General features: G+C 40.1%; 1 protein-coding gene across 2 annotated transcripts in view; it reads right to left on the bottom strand.

The window, feature by feature from the left end:
- LOC124721218 overlaps nucleotides 1-22,566 on the bottom strand; it is a 134,590-nt gene that overhangs the window by 10,552 nt on the left and 101,472 nt on the right. For both annotated transcript variants that reach the window (XM_047246070.1, XM_047246069.1), the window contains exon 10: nucleotides 17,145-17,286. In XM_047246070.1, the coding sequence (XP_047102026.1) occupies nucleotides 17,145-17,286 (142 nt within the window). The remainder of the gene's footprint in view (nucleotides 1-17,144; nucleotides 17,287-22,566) is intronic.

The raw sequence follows: 22,566 nt of genomic DNA, 5'->3' as shown, positions 1-22,566 counted from the left end.
GACTAGAGACCAGCATCATTTTCATACAGAGTGAAAATGGAATGTGGAGGAGTTGCAACATATATAAAAGTTAGACACAAAGTCAAAAATATTGAAACAAACAGTTATTGTGCATATCAGAACCTAGAAACATATGCTTTTGAGTTGTTACTTCACAATATTTTTCTTGTAATTGTACCAGTCTGTAGATCCCCTTCAGTACACTTTCAGATATTGATGAGAAATTCGGGTGATGCATTATTGATTTACCTGTCACAAGAATAAACAGTGGTTTGCGAAGATTTAATAGTCGATTTTTAAAAGATTCTCATGGGAAAAATGAACTCGAACCGTTATTTGGCTGTTTCAATCTGATTTCAGTGGTAAATTTTCCATTTCGCATGCAGCAAGATAGCAGGACCCTGACAGATAAAAATTTTATAGACAGTTCCGAAACAATTAATGTATACCAAATTATAGTGGCCTATCTGATCATGATGCACAATTAATGGAAATAAACAATGCAGCACATTACAGCTCCGAGACATTTTCATACAAAGCAGTGAAGCTTCTTAATGAGAACAGAGTACAATGTTTTAAGAATAAGTCAAAAAAGAGGTGGTCTGGGATGAGGATTTTATAGAAAGGGATCCTACTGTGAAATTCAATATATTCCATAGCAAATTTAAGTCAAAATTTCAAAACAGCTTTCCTGAAAAGTTATCCAGAAAGTACATTAAAAAAAGTAAGCCCTGGATAATTACAGGGATTAAAATTTCATGTGAGAGAAAAAGGGAAATTATATAGAGGGGATAATAAGCCAAGATTCAACATATAGTATAACATTAAAACTATATGGGATACAGTCAAATGGGAGACAGGACAACCAGGCACTGTATAAGTTAAGATAACAATTAAACTAAATGGTGATTTTATGACTGGTAACTCACAAGTTGTGAGGATTTTTAACACTGAATGTGTCAGCAAAAATAGGATTACATATTTCTGTTGACGAAGCAAGAGAACGTATTCAAAACATCATTCCGCAATATTTTATGCAACTCGAAGTAGCACCAACATCTTTTGCTGAAATTATAAAAATTCTACAAAACAAAAGTTTATATGCTGTTGACAGAATAAAGGGAATTTTTCCAGATCATCAGTCTGATGCTGCTTACAGTGCCGGCTGAACACGCGACCCTTAGCGGCGCGTCTTAATCAAGTTGTGCATTCCTAGGAAAGTTTTATAATCTACAAATATATCTTTATCGTTAACGTGAGCACTGTTGCTCTAAACCATTTTTTTACTTCTGATGAAGGCTGCCTTAGAGCAGTTGAAACCTAGGTAAAGTTGAAAATTTTTTTACCTGTGCAACCGAAGAGCTGTATTTTCAAGTAATATTATAAATTTCGTCTATGGTTGCTGCATTATTGGCCATGTTCAAAATTGTTTTCCACATATATAAAAATAGACAATTGTTAAACCTCTTTATAAGAAATGTGACAAGAAAGACTTAAATAATTCTCATCCAGTTTCCTTACTGACATCTTTTCCCAAAATATTCGAAAAAGTTAGGCACTGAAGAGTAGTCTCACATTTAAGTAGAAAAAATTGACTTAACATATCGCAGTTTGGAGTCCACAAGGGTTGCTTGACCAGGAATGCTATTTATACATTCACTCAGCAAATATTACAAGCCTTAAATAATAAAATTTCACCAGGTGGTAATTTTTGTGCTCTTTCCAAGGCGTTTAATTGTGTACATCATGTTACTCTCATATAAAAACTTCTGTTACATGGGACTGATGGCTTTACACAAATGGTTTCAGTAAGATTTAACAAACAAAATGCAAACAAGTTATGCTGAATAATTAATACAATGTTGAAAGGAGAGATAATTTTAGTGACTGGGAGAGAAATCATGAAGGGGGTCCCACAAGTTTCAATTTTAGGTCTACCACTATTCCTTATGCATGTGGATGACCCACCACCTAACATTCATCATCAAACATAACTGGTACTTTTAGCAGATGATACTTGCATTATAATAAAGCCCATTAGTGAGAAAGCAACAGAAGAGACAGTTAATGATATTTTTCAATGAATTTTTAAGTGGTTCTCTGAAAATGGACACGCTGCTAATTTTGAGAAAACACACTGTATTCAGTTCTGTGCAAAAAATAGAGTTGTACAGAGAACTGATGTAGCATATGAACAGGAGTCTGTAAACAGGGTAGAATGCTTCAAATTTTTGGGTGTACATAGGGCTGATAATGAAGTGGAAGAAGTACATTAATGAGCTGCTCTAAAAATTAAGTTCAGCTACTTTTGCTCTTCATATAATTGATGATCTTAGAATCATCATCATATTGACATATTTTGCATATTTCCACTTAATAATGTCTCAAGGAATGATTTTCTGGGGTAATGACAGGTTTCCACATGCAACAAAAATAATGCCACTTGGCCACCACTCGTATGGCATCACTGAAGTTGTGTGTGGAAACACCAAAATTCCCATGGAGCCATTCGAGTGACACCACTTTCAGCCATGCTACAAAAGTTGAAGTCGCTGTAACTTTGTGATGTCACTTTCCTTCCCCCACTGACGTTTAGTGTCAGAAGCAAAATAAACAGCTGCCACCTTGATGTCAAGGCTTCTGAAACTATTGCCATATCTGATGTTCTTCATATTTATTACTGTGTATTATGAAAATATGCTGTTTCAGTAATTAACCACATTAAAGATCTCTCCAAAATGAGTCACTTTAACTATGGTTCGTAGTGCTACAGTGGCAAGAAGTGCAACTTCAGTATGTAAAAATCTTCATGCGCAAATAATGGTTAATTTACACGATGAAGGTATATGATGTTTTCAATATATGATGCACAGATAAGAGTTGTGTGTGTAAGCAAGTATTATTGAGGATACTGAAATGTGGTTTGTAGCTATACAGCAGCTTACCGAAGTCTTCAAATGGTGAAAATTAATGTAGTGCTGCCAGTATATAAAGATTCTGTTATACTGACACGCACCTGCAATGCTCTCAAATGCTTGCCCAGTGGATCTGAGAAAGAAAGTTTAGTATCTGCACAGTTGAGACAACACTGCTGCATAATAGTGTTGGTGCGGGTACTTCAAGGGTCGACGGTGGCTGGATAACTGGGGAAAAGAAGCTTGTGAGAGGAAATGAAAACCTGCAATGCCAATCAATCTATGGGAAGCGGAAAGTGTGAAACCCCCTAGAGATCTGCATGGGGACAAACTCAGTATGTGGCTGGTGCAGGCAGCAGATGACTTAGTACTCAAGTAAAACACATGACACAAAGTACAATGCTAGGTCTGTGATGGTTGAATTTATTGTGAGCACTGGCCTGCTTTCCTCGTCGTGGGTCATAGATAAACACTTCTGTCAGCAGATCTCTCCATCCTATGCATTGCATGTGCCCTCGATGACAAGTTTCCACACTATTCTGCTGTATTACCCATGCCAGTTCATCTGTCTCTGTCACAACGTCCGCTGGAGGGGGAACGTAAGGAAGTAACAATGTTTCTGGTAGCAGTAAAATTTTAGATTGAGTACAGTTCTTAATAAAGGAAATCAACTTTATTAGTGTCCTCTAGTGCATCTGCCCGATGAATAACCCTAAAATTTGGTACAGAATAACTTTAATATTTCATTATATTTAATTGATGTGGGGTGCAAAATTGAAAATATTATATTTCAAATGAGTCTTCAGGGCATTGTAAATGGCACCCCAAACATCACAAAAGAACACTGAAAACTTTAGTTTTGTGGATGTGGTAAAATACTGGAGAGATGACAGGTAACTGCCAGATACGGTTGGCAGGTTCTCAAACTAAAAATTAAAGAGATTTTGCAAATGACAACCAAAATAGTGCCACTGTGGCATTATCAGCATGTTTTACTTTAGAGGCCATTGCATGCAACTGTATAAAAAGTGTACACAATCTTGAAACATTTACATATTGAAACTCCTTTTACAAAACCGGATGAAAATTGGCGAGACTTCATCACTGCACGTAGTACTTAAAAATAATTAATCGAAACAACTTTCATAGCATTATAGCACCTTTCATATTTACTATTATATGTAATTACACCACCTTTCATAGCACTATTCATATTTACAAAAATATTTAACTAGAACAACTTTCATATGGTCATAGCTCTTTTCATAATTACCATTTGCTTTGTACTCATTAAAAAATGTGACATTTTTTACAAGTTTGAAAAACTCTCGGCAAAAAAGTTGAAATTTGTATGCTTGCTAACATGAAAAAGAGAGAATTCAAAGACGATCAACTGGAAATAGCAACTGTTGATTTAGGAATGATAATTTTGGAATGATACGGAAATGTTAGCATAAATAAATAAAACTTTATGAAACACATGGGGAAACATGAAGAAGTGTGTCAAGTATGTGAGATGGGTAAAACACAGGAAAACACATAAAATACGAGAGACCTGCCAGAAATATGGGAGCCAGGACAAAATGTGGGTAAAATACATGACACCCCACAAAATACAGGAGACCTGAAAACCCTACCGCCAGATGTTGAATATCAAAGTGTTACTTGTAGCTTCACTTGAGCAATTACTGCATCTTGTAATGCAATCAAGTCCATAACATAATAAGAAATGAATGAAAACAGTGGGTATCTATCTTTGCAGTTTGACAAGAATAATTTCAATACATACACATTCATAAAAGTGAGTTACTCCTTATTTAAATATTTATATTCTGCACATTTAAATCAATGTTGAAGCACTTCACTTGAATTCACGTAAATCTATTTTATTAATTGTTTCAAAGTTGTATCAATGATTATCATCAACAGTGTTATGAACTCTTTGACCTCTACCTGAAAGCACTGTTCTTGTTTGTTGAGAGGGAGGTACAGAGACTTGGCCGGAATGTTGTGGAATGGATGCTCTTGGCAGAAGAGTTGTTGCAAAGAGACTTGATGCTGTTCTGTAGTACTGCTGAGGGCAGAAGTATTGTATGCTATTAATGCTGAGAGTGGAAATACTGAAGCATATATCTGTTTCAAAATTCAGAAACTGCATTTATCAGAAAAACCATTGGAAGTTACCTGAATAACAACCTTTGACCATTTAATATTTCTTGTTACAAGTACGAGTTGTGATCACCGACATGCTCCATGGAAGACAACGAGGTCAACAACAAACGAACAAGGTAAGTACTAATTTAGAACTGTAGATGTGATTTGAGACTCAAAGCAAACTAACTACAAAATAATGGTCAACATCTTGTTTGAAGATAGATCGTGGAAAAGGCAGCATTGAAGAACACATTATAACCTCTAATACGAGTATCAGATTTTTAAATGGAGCTCAATATGCAGAGCAATGGTTACCTGAAATTTACTTCTGATATCTGAAAGTGGTTCAATAATGGATTTTTGTTTACAAGTGCAACTTCAGTTATAAGTGTATTTGATGCCCCTGTGTTATTTATGCAGAAAACCCACCTTGAAATTTCAACATCTTGTTTGAAGATGAATCATTGGGAAGGCAGCATTGAGGAACTCATTACAACCTCTAATACGAGTATCAGATTTTTTTAATGGAGCTCAATATGCAAATCAATGGTTATCTGAAATTTACTTTTGATATCTGAAAGCGGTTAAAGAATGGATTTTTATTTACAAGTGCAATTTCAGTTATAAGTGTATTTGATGCCTGTGTTACTTCTGCGTAAAACCCACCTTGAAATTCAAAGGACCCCTTCTCTCCTTCTCACTGGATTCTTGATTCAATTCTAAAATTATAACCTGAATGAAAAATACCAATGTTAATTCGAATAATCTCAGCTGATGCCATATTGAAAGCTGTACAACTAGAATTTTTACGGGAGCATACAGAAACAGCAGCACATGGTGCCACTGTTATATCTACAATCGTGCGACTTTCTGTGACATCATTGTAGTTGCATGCGGAAACCCGGCTTAATGCATCACTTACAAAATATTGACTGCGCAAAAGTGAGCAATAAGAATAATATGTGATGTTCACCCATGGGTATCAAGAAAGCCTCTTTTAAGACTTAGGCCTTTTAACTGCACCATCACAATACATACATACACTAATGAAACTCGTCTTAAATATTCCATCACAATTTGAGAACAAAGTGATGTCCATACCTCTGACACTAGGATAATCATTTGCCCAATAACTTAAATTGTCTGACAGGTAGCAAAGAAAGTTTCAAATCTAATCTAAATAGTTGCACCTGGACAACTCCTCCTATTTTGGGGACAAAGTTTTATTTAAAAAATGACAAAAACAAGTTTTTAAGTGTAGTTGCATGAGTAGGATCAAAAATTATATGTTCAGCAATGTTAACACTAATAACATGGGCATTTCCAGCACACTGACTCACTCCACATAATTTCGATAAAAGTATCACTCAAATGATGGGAACACATAACCAACCAGTGGCAGCCAATGACCATGTGGTAATGTGCTACATCACACTGTAAATATAGCACTAAAATTATTCCATTTCTCTTTGAATGTAAGCTAGAAATCACACTAAAATTAAGCCATTTCTCTTCAAATGTGAGCCTGAAATTATGTTACAATTACACCAATTCTCTTCGAAAGCTCGCTGGTATGCAAATAATGGGAAAGCCATGATGGAATAACAACAATATTATGGAAAGGATAGGTTGCAGCTCACCATATAAAGGAGACATGAGTCCCAGACAGGCACAACAGAAAGACTGCTATACATTTAAGCTCATGGACAAAATATCTTCTAAAGCAAAAAACACGCACATTCACACAAGAACAACTTGCACACACATGACCATTGTCTCTGGCTGCTGAGGCCAAACTGTGCACACCAACTGAGAATGGTGGAAAGAGCAATCTGTGAGAGATGGAGGAAAGGAGGAAGTTGGATGAGGGTGGCAGGGATGGGAAAGGGTATCAGGATGGGCGAGTGGGGGTGTGGGGCAAAGTGTCTTGCTGCTTGTGGAAGCATGCAGGAACACGGTCAGGTCAGGATAGGGCCATTCAGTGGAGTTGGGAGGTTTGGGGTGAGAGTAAGCAGAAAACAAGAGAAGTACAGAGCGGAAAAAGATTAGTGAGTATGTTGGTGGAACAGAAGACTGCATAGTGTTGAAATGGGAGCAGGGGAGGAGATGTATGGATGAAGGACAGGGACCACTGAAGGTTGAGGCCAGAGCGGTTACAGGAACGTAGGATACATTGCAGTGATATTTCCTACCAGCACAATTCAGAAAAGCTGGTGTTGGTAGGAAGGGTCCATATGGCAAAGGTTGTGAAGCAGTCAATGAAGTGAAGCACACTGTGTTGCACAGCATGTTCAGCAACTGTGTAGTCCAGTTGTCTCTTGGCCACAGTTTGCTGGTCACCATTCATGTGGATAGATACTCCAAAGTAGAAAGCAGCATAGTGGTGGCAGGTTAGTTTGTAGATAACATGACTGCTTTCACAGGAAGCCCTGCCTTTGATGGGATAAGTGAAGTGATACCTGTGACTGGACTGTTATAGGTGGTGGTGGGGATGGTGGTGGTGGTGGTGGTGGTGGGAGGATGTATGGGACAGGTTTTGCATCTAGGTGCATTGTAGAGATATGAGCCATAACGCAAAGGGGTTGGGATTAGAGGTGGACAAAGATATTGTGTAGCCTCAGTGAGTGGAGAAACACCACTGTGGGAGGGATTGGGAGGATAGTGGGTAGGATATTCCTCATTTCACGGCACTGTGAGAGGCAGTTGAAACCCCCTTATGTAATTCAGTTGCAGTCCTGTGTGGCACCAGTCATGAGGGAAGTGCTCCCTTGTGGCTGGACAATGGGAATGTGGGAGGTGGGAGGTTACTGGAGAGACAAGCCAAGAGAGATCTTCTGCACAACACTGGAAGGGGTAATTTTGGTCTGTGAAGGACTCAGTGAGGCCTTCGGTATATTTGTAGGAGGACTGCCCGCCACTACAGATTCCGACGGCCACAGATGGCTAGGCTGTATGGAAGAGACTTCTTGGTATGGAACGAGTGGAAGCTGTTGAGTGGACATTTTGCTGGTGGTTCGTAGGTCTGATATTGATGGAAGTACTGACGTAATCTTTGAGGTCAACATCGAGGAAGGTGACTTCTTTGAGTTGAGTATGTCCAAGTGAAGTGAATGGGAGAGAAAGTGTTGAGGTTCTAGAGGATATCATCAGCCCAGATCCTGAAGATGTCATCAATGAATCTCAACCAGGTGATAAGTTTGGGATTCTGAGCATTTAGGATTCCTCTGGATGGCCGATGAAAAGGTTTGCATAAGATGGTGCCATGTGGGTGTCTATTACTGTACCATAGATTTGTTTGTACATAATGCCTTCAAAGATGAAATAACTGTGGGTGAGGATATAGTTGGCCATGGTGGGCAGGAAGGAGCTTGTAGGTTTGGAGTCAGTTGGGCGATGGAAAAGGTACTGTTCAATAGTGGCAAGGCCATGGGCATTAAGGGTGTTAGTGTAGAGCAGGCTCTTCCAAACTGTGCCCCTGGGGCACTAGTGCCCGCGATCACCCTCGGCCAGTGCCCCGGGCGAATTCATATGTTGTTGCAGTGGCCGAGCCGTGTCGCTTAGCTGGCCGAGCAGACCGCCCGCCGAGCCTCGCCATGCAGCTGTACACAAATATTGCAATAGATAAAAATTTATTTTGCGACCACACATCGGTGTCCTTTTCAGCGGAACTGCGGGAAAACATATCTAAAACCAATCTTTTTTGTTAGTTTTTTATTTGAGTTTCAATGAATGAAACAATTAACTGTTAAAGTGATAAAAGAGTTTTAAAAACAGGATTGTACAAAATTAATTGCATGTTCTTTTTTGGGGTGGTACGAGCAGGAAGTTTGTGGGCAAGTTACAAATGATTGCTGAGAATTGGGAAAGCAGGGAAACCCTTTGCTACTGGAAATCTCATCAAGGATTGCCTGGTCGACTCGGCGGCTTATATTTGTCCACCAGACCTCACGATAAATTTTAAAAAATAGCTCTTTCGCCTCAAAATGTTGCTCACAGAGTCGAATATATGGTCTCAGATATGGAGCAGGAATTAATGGAGTGAGCGGCAAACTTCATTTCACTTTCTATTGCTCTTGACGAGTCCGCAGACGTTGCGGACATATCCCAGCTCGTCATATTCATATTCATTCGAGGTGTCGACGACAATCTTCGTGTCACCGAAGAATTTCTCGATCTTATACAATTAAAAGACACAACCATGGGTTTGGATACTTTTCTAGCCGTGGAAAACGTGTTAGAGTCAATGGGTTTGAAATGGGAACGCCTGACCAGTGTAACAAGGGATGGAGCCCTGCGCTACGAGGGATACGCACTGGATTTCTGAGTTACGTGAGGCCAAAAATGGCTGAAGTTGGCTGTTCCTTATTCGCGGCAGTCCATTGTCTGATACACCAGGAGGCACTTTGTGCGAAGATTGTCAACATAAAAAAATGTTATAGACACAGTTCTTCAAACGGTTAATTATCTTCGCTCACATGGACTCACAAATTGCCAATTTAAAGAATTTCTGGCTGAGATCGAAGAGGAATACCCGGACATCCCCTACCACACCGAAGTAAGATGGCTGAGCAGAGGAAATGTGCTTCATCAGTTTTTCACCTTGAGGGGCGAAATAGATACCTTTTTGGAAATGAAAGGGTGTCCAAAAGAATTACTTTGTGATCCTAAGCGGGTGGTGAATTTGGCTTTTTTGAGTGACCTTACTGGTCATTTAAATACTTTGAACATTTCACTCCAACGCAAAAATCATTATGTTGTTGATTTAGTGCAGACAATTCAAGCATTTAAAAAAAAAAACTTATTTGTGGGAAAAACGATTGCGCGAGAAGAATTGCGGACACTTTCCTGCACTAGACAGCGTTAAAGAAGATGTGGAGTTTTCAGATTATGTTGCAATCATTTGCGAATTACAAGAACGGTTTGAAAACAGATTTTTGGAGATAAGTGAGCTTCAATCGGCCTTAGATATATTGGTTCGCCTGTTTTCCCTTCAGCATAGGACGTCTCACAAGTGCTTCAACTAGAGCTGATTGACCTGCAGTGCAATATCCGCCTAAAGGAACTCTTTCTCATGTGTAAAACTTTGGATGACTTTTACAGCTGTCTTCCACGAGAGAAATATCCTCTTTTGCACAAGCACGCGGCCAAAGTTCTCTCAATGTTTGGTTCCACGTATATCTGTGAGCGCTTTTTCTCTCTTTTAAAGCTTGCTAAAACTAAGAACCGTTCATTACTTGGCGATAAAAATTTGATTAATTCTTTGAGGTTATCAGTCTCAGGGAATATTGTACTGAACATTGACAAAACCGTTTCCTCGAAAAAGAAAAAAGTGTAAAATGTTAATTGTCGTCTTTAACAATGTTGACTGTAAGAATTAAAGAGCTTTATAACCTTAATTCTATTTTTTAATAAGTTTTCAAACTTGGTCGGTTAAAATTATTATGTACAAAACAGCAAACTAAGGATCAGATTTCTAAACTCTGAAAAGGGATACAAAGAGATGTAGCCCGAAGCATAACAAAAAATATTTACTTGTAACTGCTAACAGTAAGAATGAGACACTACATCCCTTACATAAAGTTATTTCTAAAATAGAATATTTATGACTCTAATTCATTTAAGAAACTGATATAATTTTCAGAAGACGCCTATTGTACATATGACGAGTGTGCCTGTGCAATACTAATAGAATGAAGCTGTGGGTCAGAAAACAACTAGGATGTTCTTCGATTCTTGTTTTGGATATTGTTTTCTATAGCTTTGCATAGCAATTCTGCCACACGAACACTAGTTGTTACCTAAACGGTAAATGGTTTGCTTGTTTTACCGCTCATCGGCCTCTTTTACAGAGGTGCACTTCCTCTGTTATTTTATTTGCGTTATATCTGACAGCGGGACAGTCCAGCGCAGAGCAGTGGTGTGCGATCTCTCTCTCTCTCTCTCTCTCTCTCTCTCTCTCACTCCTATGGCGACACTAGTGACACACGGTCATGGACAGGGTGCTGAACTACATTGCCTTGCACCCGCCGGGCGCAATTCTTGGATGAACCTGGTGTAGAGGGAGGTGGCTTCAATAGTGATGAGCAGAGTGCCATACACTAAAGGAACAGGGACTGTGGAGAGTTGGTGTCCTTTGTTCCACATCCACTATCCCCTGTGATACTCATTTTTGTTGAAGTTCTACGATGTCTATGCCCATAATATCATGGTATCCTTGCTAAAGGTTGAGGGAGTTATGCAACTCTATTACATCATAGTCAACCAATTTTTCTGACTTCCTAAGAAGTTTCATTTGCTTTGCCCTGTTAGTCTCAACGAATAAGAAACCATTTCATAACTGCTTAACACACTTTAATGTACCAGCAAGCCTTCCTAAGCCTTTCTTTATAAATAATGTTTCGACATTCCCTCCTTCCTCTTGATGATACAAACACATTGTGATTTACAACTCCTTAAGTTCCATTACTACCTGCAATTTGATTATCAGGACGACTAGGCTCCCTTATTTGTTTGGATTAGTAGTTGTGAGTACTCCCAAATGGCACATCCATCACACTGGGAATTACCGCCGCACTGTGTTCGCTGAAGCATGCCCAGAGCTTACAGTGACAGAGGGCTTGTGGCACTTGCCGGTATCCAGCTTAGGAACCATGGGGTCACCAAGAGCATACCCAGAAACAAATGCTGAACCACTGAGGATGACATAGTAGGATTGCTAGATGGGTGCTGTATCTGCAGCAGTTTGCAATGGAGATAAGGTATGCAAGAAGTGATGAGAACATAAAAGCAGATGCTTCAATGTAATTGGATAGACAAAAAATCTACTCACCATGCAGTGGCAGGAGGATGCACATATAAAGGTACAGAAATTTGCAAGCTCTCGGGGAGACTTTGGAAAAGTCTCCTAGAATGAAGGGTCACGGGCAACTTTTCCAAACTCTCCCTATTTCTTAAATATCACTAGTCCTTTCCCTTCACCCCTCCTCCTTCCCCTTCAACCCTTCTGCCAGAAGAAGGAACCACTAGCTCCAAAAGCTTGCAAATTTACATATCTTTATATGTACGTTCTCCTGTTGCCCCTGGGCGAGTTGATTTTTTTATTTATCCAAATACATCATATTTCAAAAACTGATTGTTTTCATTGATGTAGCGGATGCTTTGCCTCAGATGCTAAGACCGAATGGAGATGATAGAGAGGGAGTAACGTATGTGACAGGAATAAAAATACTATACTTTGAAAAGGTTAAATATGAGAGTAGGATTAAGATGATTTGCCACAGTATTAAGCATGAGCTAAATACAGATGAAAACTTGAAGTTGTTCAAGCATTATCTGAACTCAAAAAGATTTTCCAAGGTTTAAGTCTACTGTAAACAACACAAGGGTGTTCTTTTTAGAAGGAAGGCCGATAATGTGGAAGACCAGAGACGATGCTTCCTGGACCAGATGGTAGATAAATTGATTGACTTAGAGCATAAATCTATGGACATTTTGGGGCACATAGGTGTACTGCCAAGTTTCAAGAAAGTTTCATATTTAACAACATGAGGAGGGGGGGGGGGGGGGGGGGGGTAGGCAAGTGTTTCACAGCTGTGATACAAGCCAGAAAGTGAAGGCAACTACCATGCCAACTGAAGGTTTGAGACAAAGTGCACTGACTGCTAGACCTAAAAAGCTAATAGCAGTAGATTTGTTTGGTCCTTTGCTGGTGTCAAGAGGAGGATGTAGTTATACTTTTGTGGCCTTAGACACATTTTCAAAATTTGTCAAATTCTATCAGTCCAAGAGAGCAAACACAAGGATTCTTTCTGATGTATTGAAAAATGATTACATACCACAACTGAGTAAATCAGAAGCCTTACTATGTCTAAGGTTTTCAAACAGTGCATGGAGAGGAATGATATAATGCACATTTAAATTTTGGCTTATTTCCCAAAAGATAACATGAGCAAGAGAGTTATGAGTGACTTGAGTATGTTGTGCAGGACCTACTGCCATAAAAAAACATACTTCATGGGCCAGCTATGTACCTACATTTGAGACAATAATAAAGAATGTACGGCATGAGGCCACAGGGTTTGCTCCTTGAGAGCCCATGCTGGGTGTTAAATCTTGTAATTTCATATATGAAGAAACTGAGTTCCCAATTATTCAACAGCTAACTTCTAAGGAGAGAGAGAAGAGTGTGAAGAAACAAATTGGAAAAAAGGCACAAGAAATAAATACATTGTATGAGAATGGGTTGAAACCTGCTGTATTTGAAACTGGGTACCCAGTTTTGGTTAAGGCCAAGGAACACTCACATAAAATTGTTGTGTACGACTTTGTACACAATGGTAATAAGGAGAGATGGACTACAGAGTGGTGTGGCAACTGTTGTCGTAGGAAAGCTAGACAGGATTAGAAATTATTAATGAACAAGATAACACAACAAACAGACAATTTACTTAACTTTTATTTCTCCAAGCTTATGAAGACTCATTACAAATAATGCAACAAGAAACAGAGTCCAGCTACCTCAATGTCAACAAGGATAAAGCACGAACGAAGGTGTCGTAGCATAGAGGTTCCAAGTGCAAGTGAGCTGAGTGGCTGCTGTCGGCTGTCCTATATTGCGACGGCATAAGGTGCTCATAGCACAGAGCTGTTGGAGGTGTGGCTCAGCAGACATGCACCACTGGGTCCATCAGATCCTACGTGACCACTATCAGTGTCAGATGGAAACTTGCCATTCCATTACCAACTCTAGAATGGCAGTAGGGTGGTATAAATATGTGATACCACAAAAACATGACTCCGAAATATAGAAATTTTGGTGTGTGTACCATGGGCCATTTAAAGTAATGCAGAAACCGCATGAAAATGCATATTTGGTGTCATAACAAAAATCCAAGGAGTTACGTTTGGGGAACATCGTAAATCTAAAGTCATATATAAATAGAGGAATTATATCATACAGAATGTTCAAAATATTATGCTGATGTAACAAGAGAAATGGGTTATTCAAATGGCAACTGAGACAACCCCCTTTCTTCTTTTTTTTTAAAATAAAATCGTCATAACTTCTGAATGGCTTGTGTTGGGGTGTTCAAATTGCATGGTTGATCAAGGGGCTTGATGGGAATTAGTATGCGCGTGCGCACGGACGGTTTAGCGACAAAGCCAACTTTCCTTTAGATAAGTTCATCAATAAAAACTGGTGCATTTGGCGGACTGAGAATCCACATTTCATGATCGAGAAGTCTCTTCACCCTCAACAGGTGCTTGTGTGGTGTGCAATGTCCAGTCACAGAATAATTGGTGCAATATTCCTTGATGACATGGTGACTATCGAATGTTATGTGATGGTTTCATCTCCATTATCCAAAAGTGACCCCGATTTCAACAAGATGTGGTTCATGCAAGACAGAGCTTGACCCCATCGAAGCAAGAGATTGTTTGATGTTCTGGATGAGAATATGTATTTCTTTGCTTATACATTAATAAAGTGTGTTGACTACAAAGTACAAAGAGAAAGCTTATTTGTGCATAATGCAACACAGAAGGTGCCAAGGACTGTCCAGGAAGAGGAATTTATGGTAACTGGTGATGTCAGTCAATGAGCGATATAGGAGTTAGGGTAATTTGTTTGGAATTTTTTCCTTTGTGCACTGGAAAAAGGATTTGGGGGGGGGGGGGGGGGGGGAGGGTTGGTTGTACCTCAGTGTGGAAATTGGTAAAGACAAGATAAAAGAAGTAAATAGTTAGACTCAGCAGAGAGAGGAGGTAATATTAGGGCAAATAGTTGTGGATCATTAGAGATATGATTTGGACGGTATGAATTTGACTGGTTACAGCATGTGGTGTACGGGGGTTCCTTTGGAGAACAACTTGGAAAATCCTTGCAAGAATGTATTGTTTGGGAAATATAACAACTTCCAATATTAATCTTTCTGCACACACACACTACGGCAAACATTCAATCTTGCAATAAAGGTGAACTGAAATAGTAGTGTAAAAAAGGGGTAAGATAGCTTCAGTTACAACTGGCTGGATGACAAAAGCAAGACCATGGCAAAATTCAGCAAATTAATTGTAGATAGTCCTTTATGCAGATGATCAATTAGAAAATGTCAAACAAAGTGATCGACAACATTATTGTTAAATTGGGCCTTTGTGAAAATTGTAAAAAATCATTCATAGAAAAACTTCATGCCGAATTTCCATTTTTTCAAAACATTGTTTCCTTAAACACTCACCGTAATCAAACTATGATGCCAGTTTCTGACACGCCATTGTTTTAAAACAATATGACATGACAAATTTTAAATCCATTTTCATTTTCAAGAGATTTCAGGGCACTCTTAAGTCCTGTAGCCCATTTTGGAGGTAGAAAGAACAAACTTCATAACATTTTCAGATTACAGTTTTTATAAAGACAAACTCATTTTAACAACATTGTGTCTTCTTATTGCAACAACTCTCATTTTAGCAGGAAGGAAGAAAGATTATGGTTTCCTGTCCTGTCATCGATGAAGGTATTGCAAATGGAACTCTGGCTCACATAGGACACAGATAGGGAATGAAATCACACTCTAGTTGATGTAGGGACACTATCATTAACGGTGAGAACAATAGGAACTAATTATATGAGCTACAAAATGGCTGATACCAGAAAAGGAAGGAAGGGAGGGAGGGAGGGATGTCACACACTGAAAATGACAGCTATATACCAAAAGGCTATGTAACAGCACAACTTTAGGTTCTGCTTTGTGTGCTAGTGACTGAAAAGCATATTATAGGTACACTAATGCTTCTACCAACGATCACAATGGCATGAAAATAGTGTAGATGCAGACTTCTTGCCTCACGTCCCTCCCACTCTCACTAATCTCTCAACGTTCCTACCATTTATAAAAGGTGTACAACTTTGCTTCTGCCATTTTTCCCCAACATTTGAGGCTTTAATGAAACAAATTGGTTACACATGTATCATTCAAAGTCTTTTCCATCACTGGCCACTACTTTCTCCCATCTTTCAGGCAGTGTACGAATCCCGCATCAAAAAAATTGTTCATCTTTTGAAATGATCCATGAATCGATCCAATTTGTGACTTCTTCATGGGATCAGAAGTATTGGTCAGCCAGGTCATGCGCCATTGATCTAAACAGGTGATAGTCAGAGGGAGCAATGTCTGGAGAATACAGTGGGTGGGATAGGACTTCCCATTTTAACATTTCCAAGTATGTTTTGACCTCTTTTGCAACATGGGGGTCAAGCTTTGTAGTGCTGCAAAATCACTTTATCATGCCTCTCACTGTATTGTGGCTGTTTGTCTTTTAATGCTCTGCTCAAACGCGTTAACTGCTTTTGATAACGAGCGCCTGTGATTGTTTCACTTGGTTTTAACACCTCATAGTACATGACGCCGAGCTTGCTGTGTCACTCCCGTGAATCGTGCCAATTCTTCTTGAGTCTTCACTTAGCAATGTCTCCAAATCTGCATCTTTGACAACATTCTCTCTTCCACCACTATGCATGTCTATGATGTTAAAATCACTGCTCTTGAAGCGTTGAAACCACTCACAACACATTCTTTCACTAACAGCATCCTTACCATACATACTTGAGAGCATTCACTGAGACTCAGCCACTGTTTTCTTCATATTGAAACAAAACACCTCCCCCAAATGACAAGAATTAGGCTCGTAAACTGACATTTTCAATGAAGAACAACTTTATGATACACACAAATCGACTAATGTTTGAATGAGGTTATGTTGACCGAGGTCGAAGCTAACTGCATGACATCTGCGATCTGTTTCTTTTTACCGCTACTTACCATTGTCGCCACCTTTCGGCAAATGGAAGAAGCAAAGTTGTACATCTTGTAAGTTAACAAACACTAGCATAATCAATGTTCTGAGGTAGAGGCATACATTAGTATTCCATCTGTAGATAGAAATTATAAGCAACAGAAATGAATCTAGTACAGAAGAATGAACAATAAGTTAGAGGACGTACACAATCAAATTTGCTTCACGTAGTTCACTTAAAGGATCTTAAATAAGTGACAAAAAATGAAGTTATCTTACGTTCTCTTTCATATTCTTGCATCTCTAAAGCCACTGCTGCACCTTCGGTGAAGTTCCAACTAGTAACATCCTGCTTCAAGTCACAGTAAGGACCTATTGCTTGGGACATCAGAACTCTGTTAAGGTCAGCTCTTTGGTATACCTGCAAGAAATATCATTTACTAAAAAATTAATGATGTCTATATACTAAATGTGATTTCTTTTGATAAACTGAAATAACTTCATTATTTTAATGTTAACAATAGGTAAAAAATCCTCTAAAATGAATGAGCAACAAAAATAATAGTAGAATTTAGTCTTGTGCAACGCATATGGCATAGAAATTTTCACCTGCTGTAATTTATAGTTTTGAAACTGGCAATTATTCTTAAATCTTAACTACCCACTTAGCACCAGATTTTCGTGGCCAGCTAGGTTTTTATGGTCAGCATTACTCCCTCTGGAGTTAGACATTTGGTGGTGGTTAGTATGTCTGGTGTCAAAGGCAATGGATGTTCCAAAACATCATTAGATAACAATCCATGAAGTGGACAAACACGCAAACTTCAACTACCATTTCATAATGGTACATACAATGTATGTCTGCTAAAATTAGTATATTACAATCATCACATAATTATTAAAATTGCAGTACCAGATTTTTCTTATGTAGATAAAGCTGAGACTTTCGTTATCTGAGCTGTTCTGACTCGTTTGTTTTCCACCTCTAATGCCATGGGGGTCGACTGCTAGGGAGATACACCGGAGTAGATCCGCCGTGCAGGATATCTGTGCAGGCGTCCCTCCAGTGCCACCTGCGATCAGCTTGACTACGACCACCTATTTACTTACAAGAGTGCCACTGACTCTCATACCGTCTTTGCTCACTGTACTGTATTCAGACCACTTCTCTACATACTGTAATGTTGGCTGATACACTGGACTATTCTTGTGGTTTGCTTTAAAGCTTGAACTATCAAATATATTGGCTGATGAATCTGCTGTGCTATTTTTATGTTCTTAGTTACAATATAAGTGCTGACGATCGTTGTCGAACCTCATGCTACATCTGGTGAACATGGAACCTACACCCCAGCAGCCACCGTCGCTGGCTACTTTTCAGGCAGACTTCATCATTGAACCAGCTCAGCTAGGTTTGGATGAAATGTGTGCTCTATTAAACACTCAATTTTGCAGACACCGTCACGTTATGTTGCGCCGAGTGGAACTCTATCACTGTCAAAAACAGCACACTCATACTGTGCTTGGGCAGCTGAACTACAGGGATTCATTGGAAAATGCAGTTTTATTACCCCCACAGCTAATGAATCTTATGTGGAAGTCATGATTAGATATACTATTATTAAAGCAGCCCCCAACATGCAAGTGCGTCAAAAGGCATTACAGTTCAATGACCTCACTTTGGGGGATGTATTACAATCGACTCAATAACTGGGAAGTCTCCCAGGGAGTTGGCTGCCATTTGGAATCTTGGGCAGATGTGGTGGCAGTAGTATCTGACCAGGGTACTGAGAGAAACTTGGCTGACATGGAGGAAGTAGCAGCCATAGACCGTAAACACACCCAGGCTCCATTCCTGCCTCACAAACGCGGAACACAATTGCAGTCCCGCAACAGGTATTTGCTTCTGCCGTGCTTTGACTGTTATCATATGCAGTCCTGGGATAACTGCCCTGACAGGTGGGCACAATGTTTTACTTGCAATAAAGATGGACATCTCCTCACTGTTAGAACCATAAGGTTGCTAATGTAATTGTCACAGACTGTGTAAAGCAACAGTGATGTCGTAGAAATTGCTCATTATGTTGGCAATGTACAACAGGGAGATTCAACTACAGGCAGACATCAAAGCATCAGCTTCTTCCCTGAACTTCCCTATGTACCTCCAGCTCGATGCTTGACAGCTAGGACAAACTTCTTACCACAGCCCTAACATAATAATATAACGCTGACGGCTCTGAGCAACCGATTACTTATGCTTCAAAGACACTCAACATCACTCAGAATTATTCCCAGACTGAAAAATGAAGCCCTTGCACACTGCAAACACAGTGAACGTTTTCGGTTTAGATGCTTTTTCCGCTTTTGGTTTTGCCACTGATGACTCGGTGACCCTCATCTCCAAACAATTCTCTTTTAAGGAACTGGAAGACATTTTTCAGTAGTGCCCAGACATTTTTCCTGGGAACCTCAGGAAGGCTACAAAGTTCATGGCACATATAACACTGAAAAACTCGGAGTGACCTCTTTTCTTCGGTGCACAGCCCATACCCTGGATGATGCAATAAAATATGAGCTGGACAAGTTGATGGCCTTGGATGCCACTGAACCTATTTCTGTCAGTGAGTGGGCAATGCCGCTGGTGATCAAGAATTCACCAGTGGGAAAACTTTGAATTATATGGTGATTTTATGATTACAGTAAATTCATAGCTGGAAACAGACACTTATCTGATTCCCAAACCAGAAGAACTTTTCACCTCACTCTCGGATGGACAGAATTTTTCAAAAATAACCCTGGCTGAAGATTCTTTGCAGGTGAAATTTGATGAATCATAAACGGTATTGATCACAAACACACCACACAGCCTTTACAAGTTTAAACATCTAGTTTTTGATGTCGCTGGTGTACTGAATCTATTTCAACAGTTCCTTGAGTAACTGCTTACGGATATTCCGGGCTGCATTAGTTACTTAAATGGCATTGTAGTCACTAGGGCCACAACAAAGGAACATTTACAAAACCTGAGCAAACTGTTGCACATGCTGCAGGCCACTGGCCTCAAATGTAATCAGCAAAAATCAAAGTTTTTTCAACCATCGGTGTAATATCTCTCTCATGTCGTTTCTCACAATGGACTGCAGCCTACAAAGAAACATGTGGAAGCTATCAAAGCTCTCCTCTGCCCCTCAAACTTAAACGAGCTTGAATCTTTTCTCTGAAAGATAGCTTATTACAGTAAATTCATTCACATTTTCTCCAATGATTGCTAACCACCTAAGCACTGTGTGGAAGAATGTTATCTCTCTTTCCTGGTCAAAGGATTATGAATGGGCACACCAGAGACTCGAACAGGTCTTAATCTCCATGCCTTACCTTGCGACTTTACAGTCGGTGAAGCAGTCTGTAGTGGCAGCTGACATATCGGAAAGGGCTTCAGGTGAAGCCGTAACATAATGTAATGCTGACGGCTCTGAGCAACCAATTACTTATGCTTCAAAGACACTCAACACCACTCAGAATTATTCCCAGACTGAAAAACGAAGCCCTTGCAATCCAATTTCCATTAACGTTCCATGTATCTTTCTACAGAACCAAGCTACACTTAATCACTGACGATAAACCATTAATATCACTCTTTGGCCCAGTCATTAAGCTGCTCAATTGCACAACCCATCAGCTCCACTGATGGGTTTTATTTCTCAGCAGAGATACCTATGAGATACACTTCCAAAATACTACTCAGAACAGATGCCTTCTCATCCTCTCAATGGGTCCCAATCCAGCGTTCAACCCAGCACACCATGGAACACTTTCCCATAACCATGTCTTGCGTTGCAGGCAGCATGAGCAACGATAAGATATTATAACAAGCAAACTGCCACATCCAGCACTAACGCACAGACTGGATACCCAGTTGGAACTCTCACCATGGCTGCCAGCCTTGCATGTTCTTACACTTGCTACTGCCAACTCTGACCATGCTGCCTGCTCCACCCTCTCCATAGTTCATGCCTGATACCGAAGAGTGGGTGTGCAGTTTTGGGCGTCAGGAAAAATGGATCCTGACGGTCATCAAGCATCAACAAGGCCACTGGATATTCACATTGGATGTGGGTGGTAGAATGGTGACCCATCATCAAAACCAACTCTGCTTGTGGCAGGGTGAACAACCTCCTCTGTTCCCAGTCACATCTCTGGATGGCCACCTCAGTGATGCAGTGTGCCATTCCTCTCTTTCCCAGTCTCTGTCTTTTCTCAGTCAAGTTTTAGAACCTGTGCTTCCTCCTCCTCCACAACCTGACCCATCGCCCCAGCTGAACACTTATTAGTCTCCTTTTCTAGGCCACCCAATGAACACCAAACTCTGCTGAACCCTCTCCTGTAAATGCCGTCAAACCTTACCAAGCAGCACCTCCGATGCAGCCTCCCTTGCCCTCTGGACGTGGATATGGAATGCCCTCTGGCAACCACTCCACATTGCCATGACCCAGGACCCCTGCATGTGCTGACCGGGACTGGTAAAGCCTATGAGCCCTTCTGATGATGCCATGGACATCACACTTGTCCACCGCAACCCTGGGCTTTCAGCCAGTTGTGGGGCCACTCCATAAGCATTGCTCTTTGCCCCCTGTATATGGGGAGAACTGTGGTAAACCAAAGGAGTATAATCCCCTTCAGTGGAAACTAAATTCATCAATACCACAGTCACCGGCTGGTCGCAGTTACAACTAGTCTGTTTTCAGCCTTGAATGCCATGGGGGTCGCCTGCCAGAGAGGCATACTGCAGCAAATCCATTGCACAGGATGTATGCGCAGGCACATCTCTAGCGCCACCTGTGCCTGGCTATTTATGTTACTGACGCTGGTCACACTCTCTCACTCGGTCTTCACTCATCACACTGTGTTCCAAACACAGCAATCTCCACTGGTACACACAAACCAAGTGTTTTCTTCCTCCTTTCAATACATAAGTGATCCCACAATATACTCGAAAAATACACTCTAAGAAGAATAAGAAGAAAAAAATCATTGCACCACAAAAGAATTATCTGAATGGGATGGAAATAGGTGGATGTGATGCACATGTAATAAAAAATAAATGATTACAATTTCACAAAAATTGGATGATTTCTTCAAGAGAAAGAGCTTCAGAAACTGGGCAAGTCAGTAACATGTTGATCCACCACTGGTCCTTAGCAAATAGTTATTCGGCTTGACATTGAGTGAGAGAGTTGTTGGATGTCCTCCTGAGGGATATGCCATATTCTGTCCAGATGGCAAATCAGAGTGTCAAAATGCTAAGGTGCAGGAGGTCCCTGCCCATAATGCTCCAAACATTCTCAATTCAGGAGAGATCCAGTGATCTTACTGGCCAACGTAGCATTTGGCAAGCATGAAGACAAGCAGTGGAAGGCACTATCTTGCTGAAATGTAAGCCTAGAATGGCAGGCTATGAAGAGCAACATAATGGGGTGCAGAATATCATCAATGTACTTCTGTGTGATAAGGGTGCTGCAGATAACGACCAAAGGAGTCTTGCTATGAAATGAAATAGCACCCCAGACCCTCACGCCTGGCTGGTGAGTCGTACGGCGGTTGACAAGTTGGTATCCCCCCGCTGTCCGGGGTGTCTCCAGACACATTTTCAGCCTGGAATCTCATTGACTGGAGTGGAGTAGAACTGCCTTCAGTGATGAAT

The sequence above is a fragment of the Schistocerca piceifrons genome, chromosome X, assembly GCF_021461385.2.
Source record: "Schistocerca piceifrons isolate TAMUIC-IGC-003096 chromosome X, iqSchPice1.1, whole genome shotgun sequence".
Classification (NCBI taxonomy): domain Eukaryota; kingdom Metazoa; phylum Arthropoda; class Insecta; order Orthoptera; family Acrididae; genus Schistocerca; species Schistocerca piceifrons.
The sequence above is the reverse complement of the archived record's forward strand: the minus strand, read 5'-3'. Positions and strand labels throughout refer to the sequence as shown.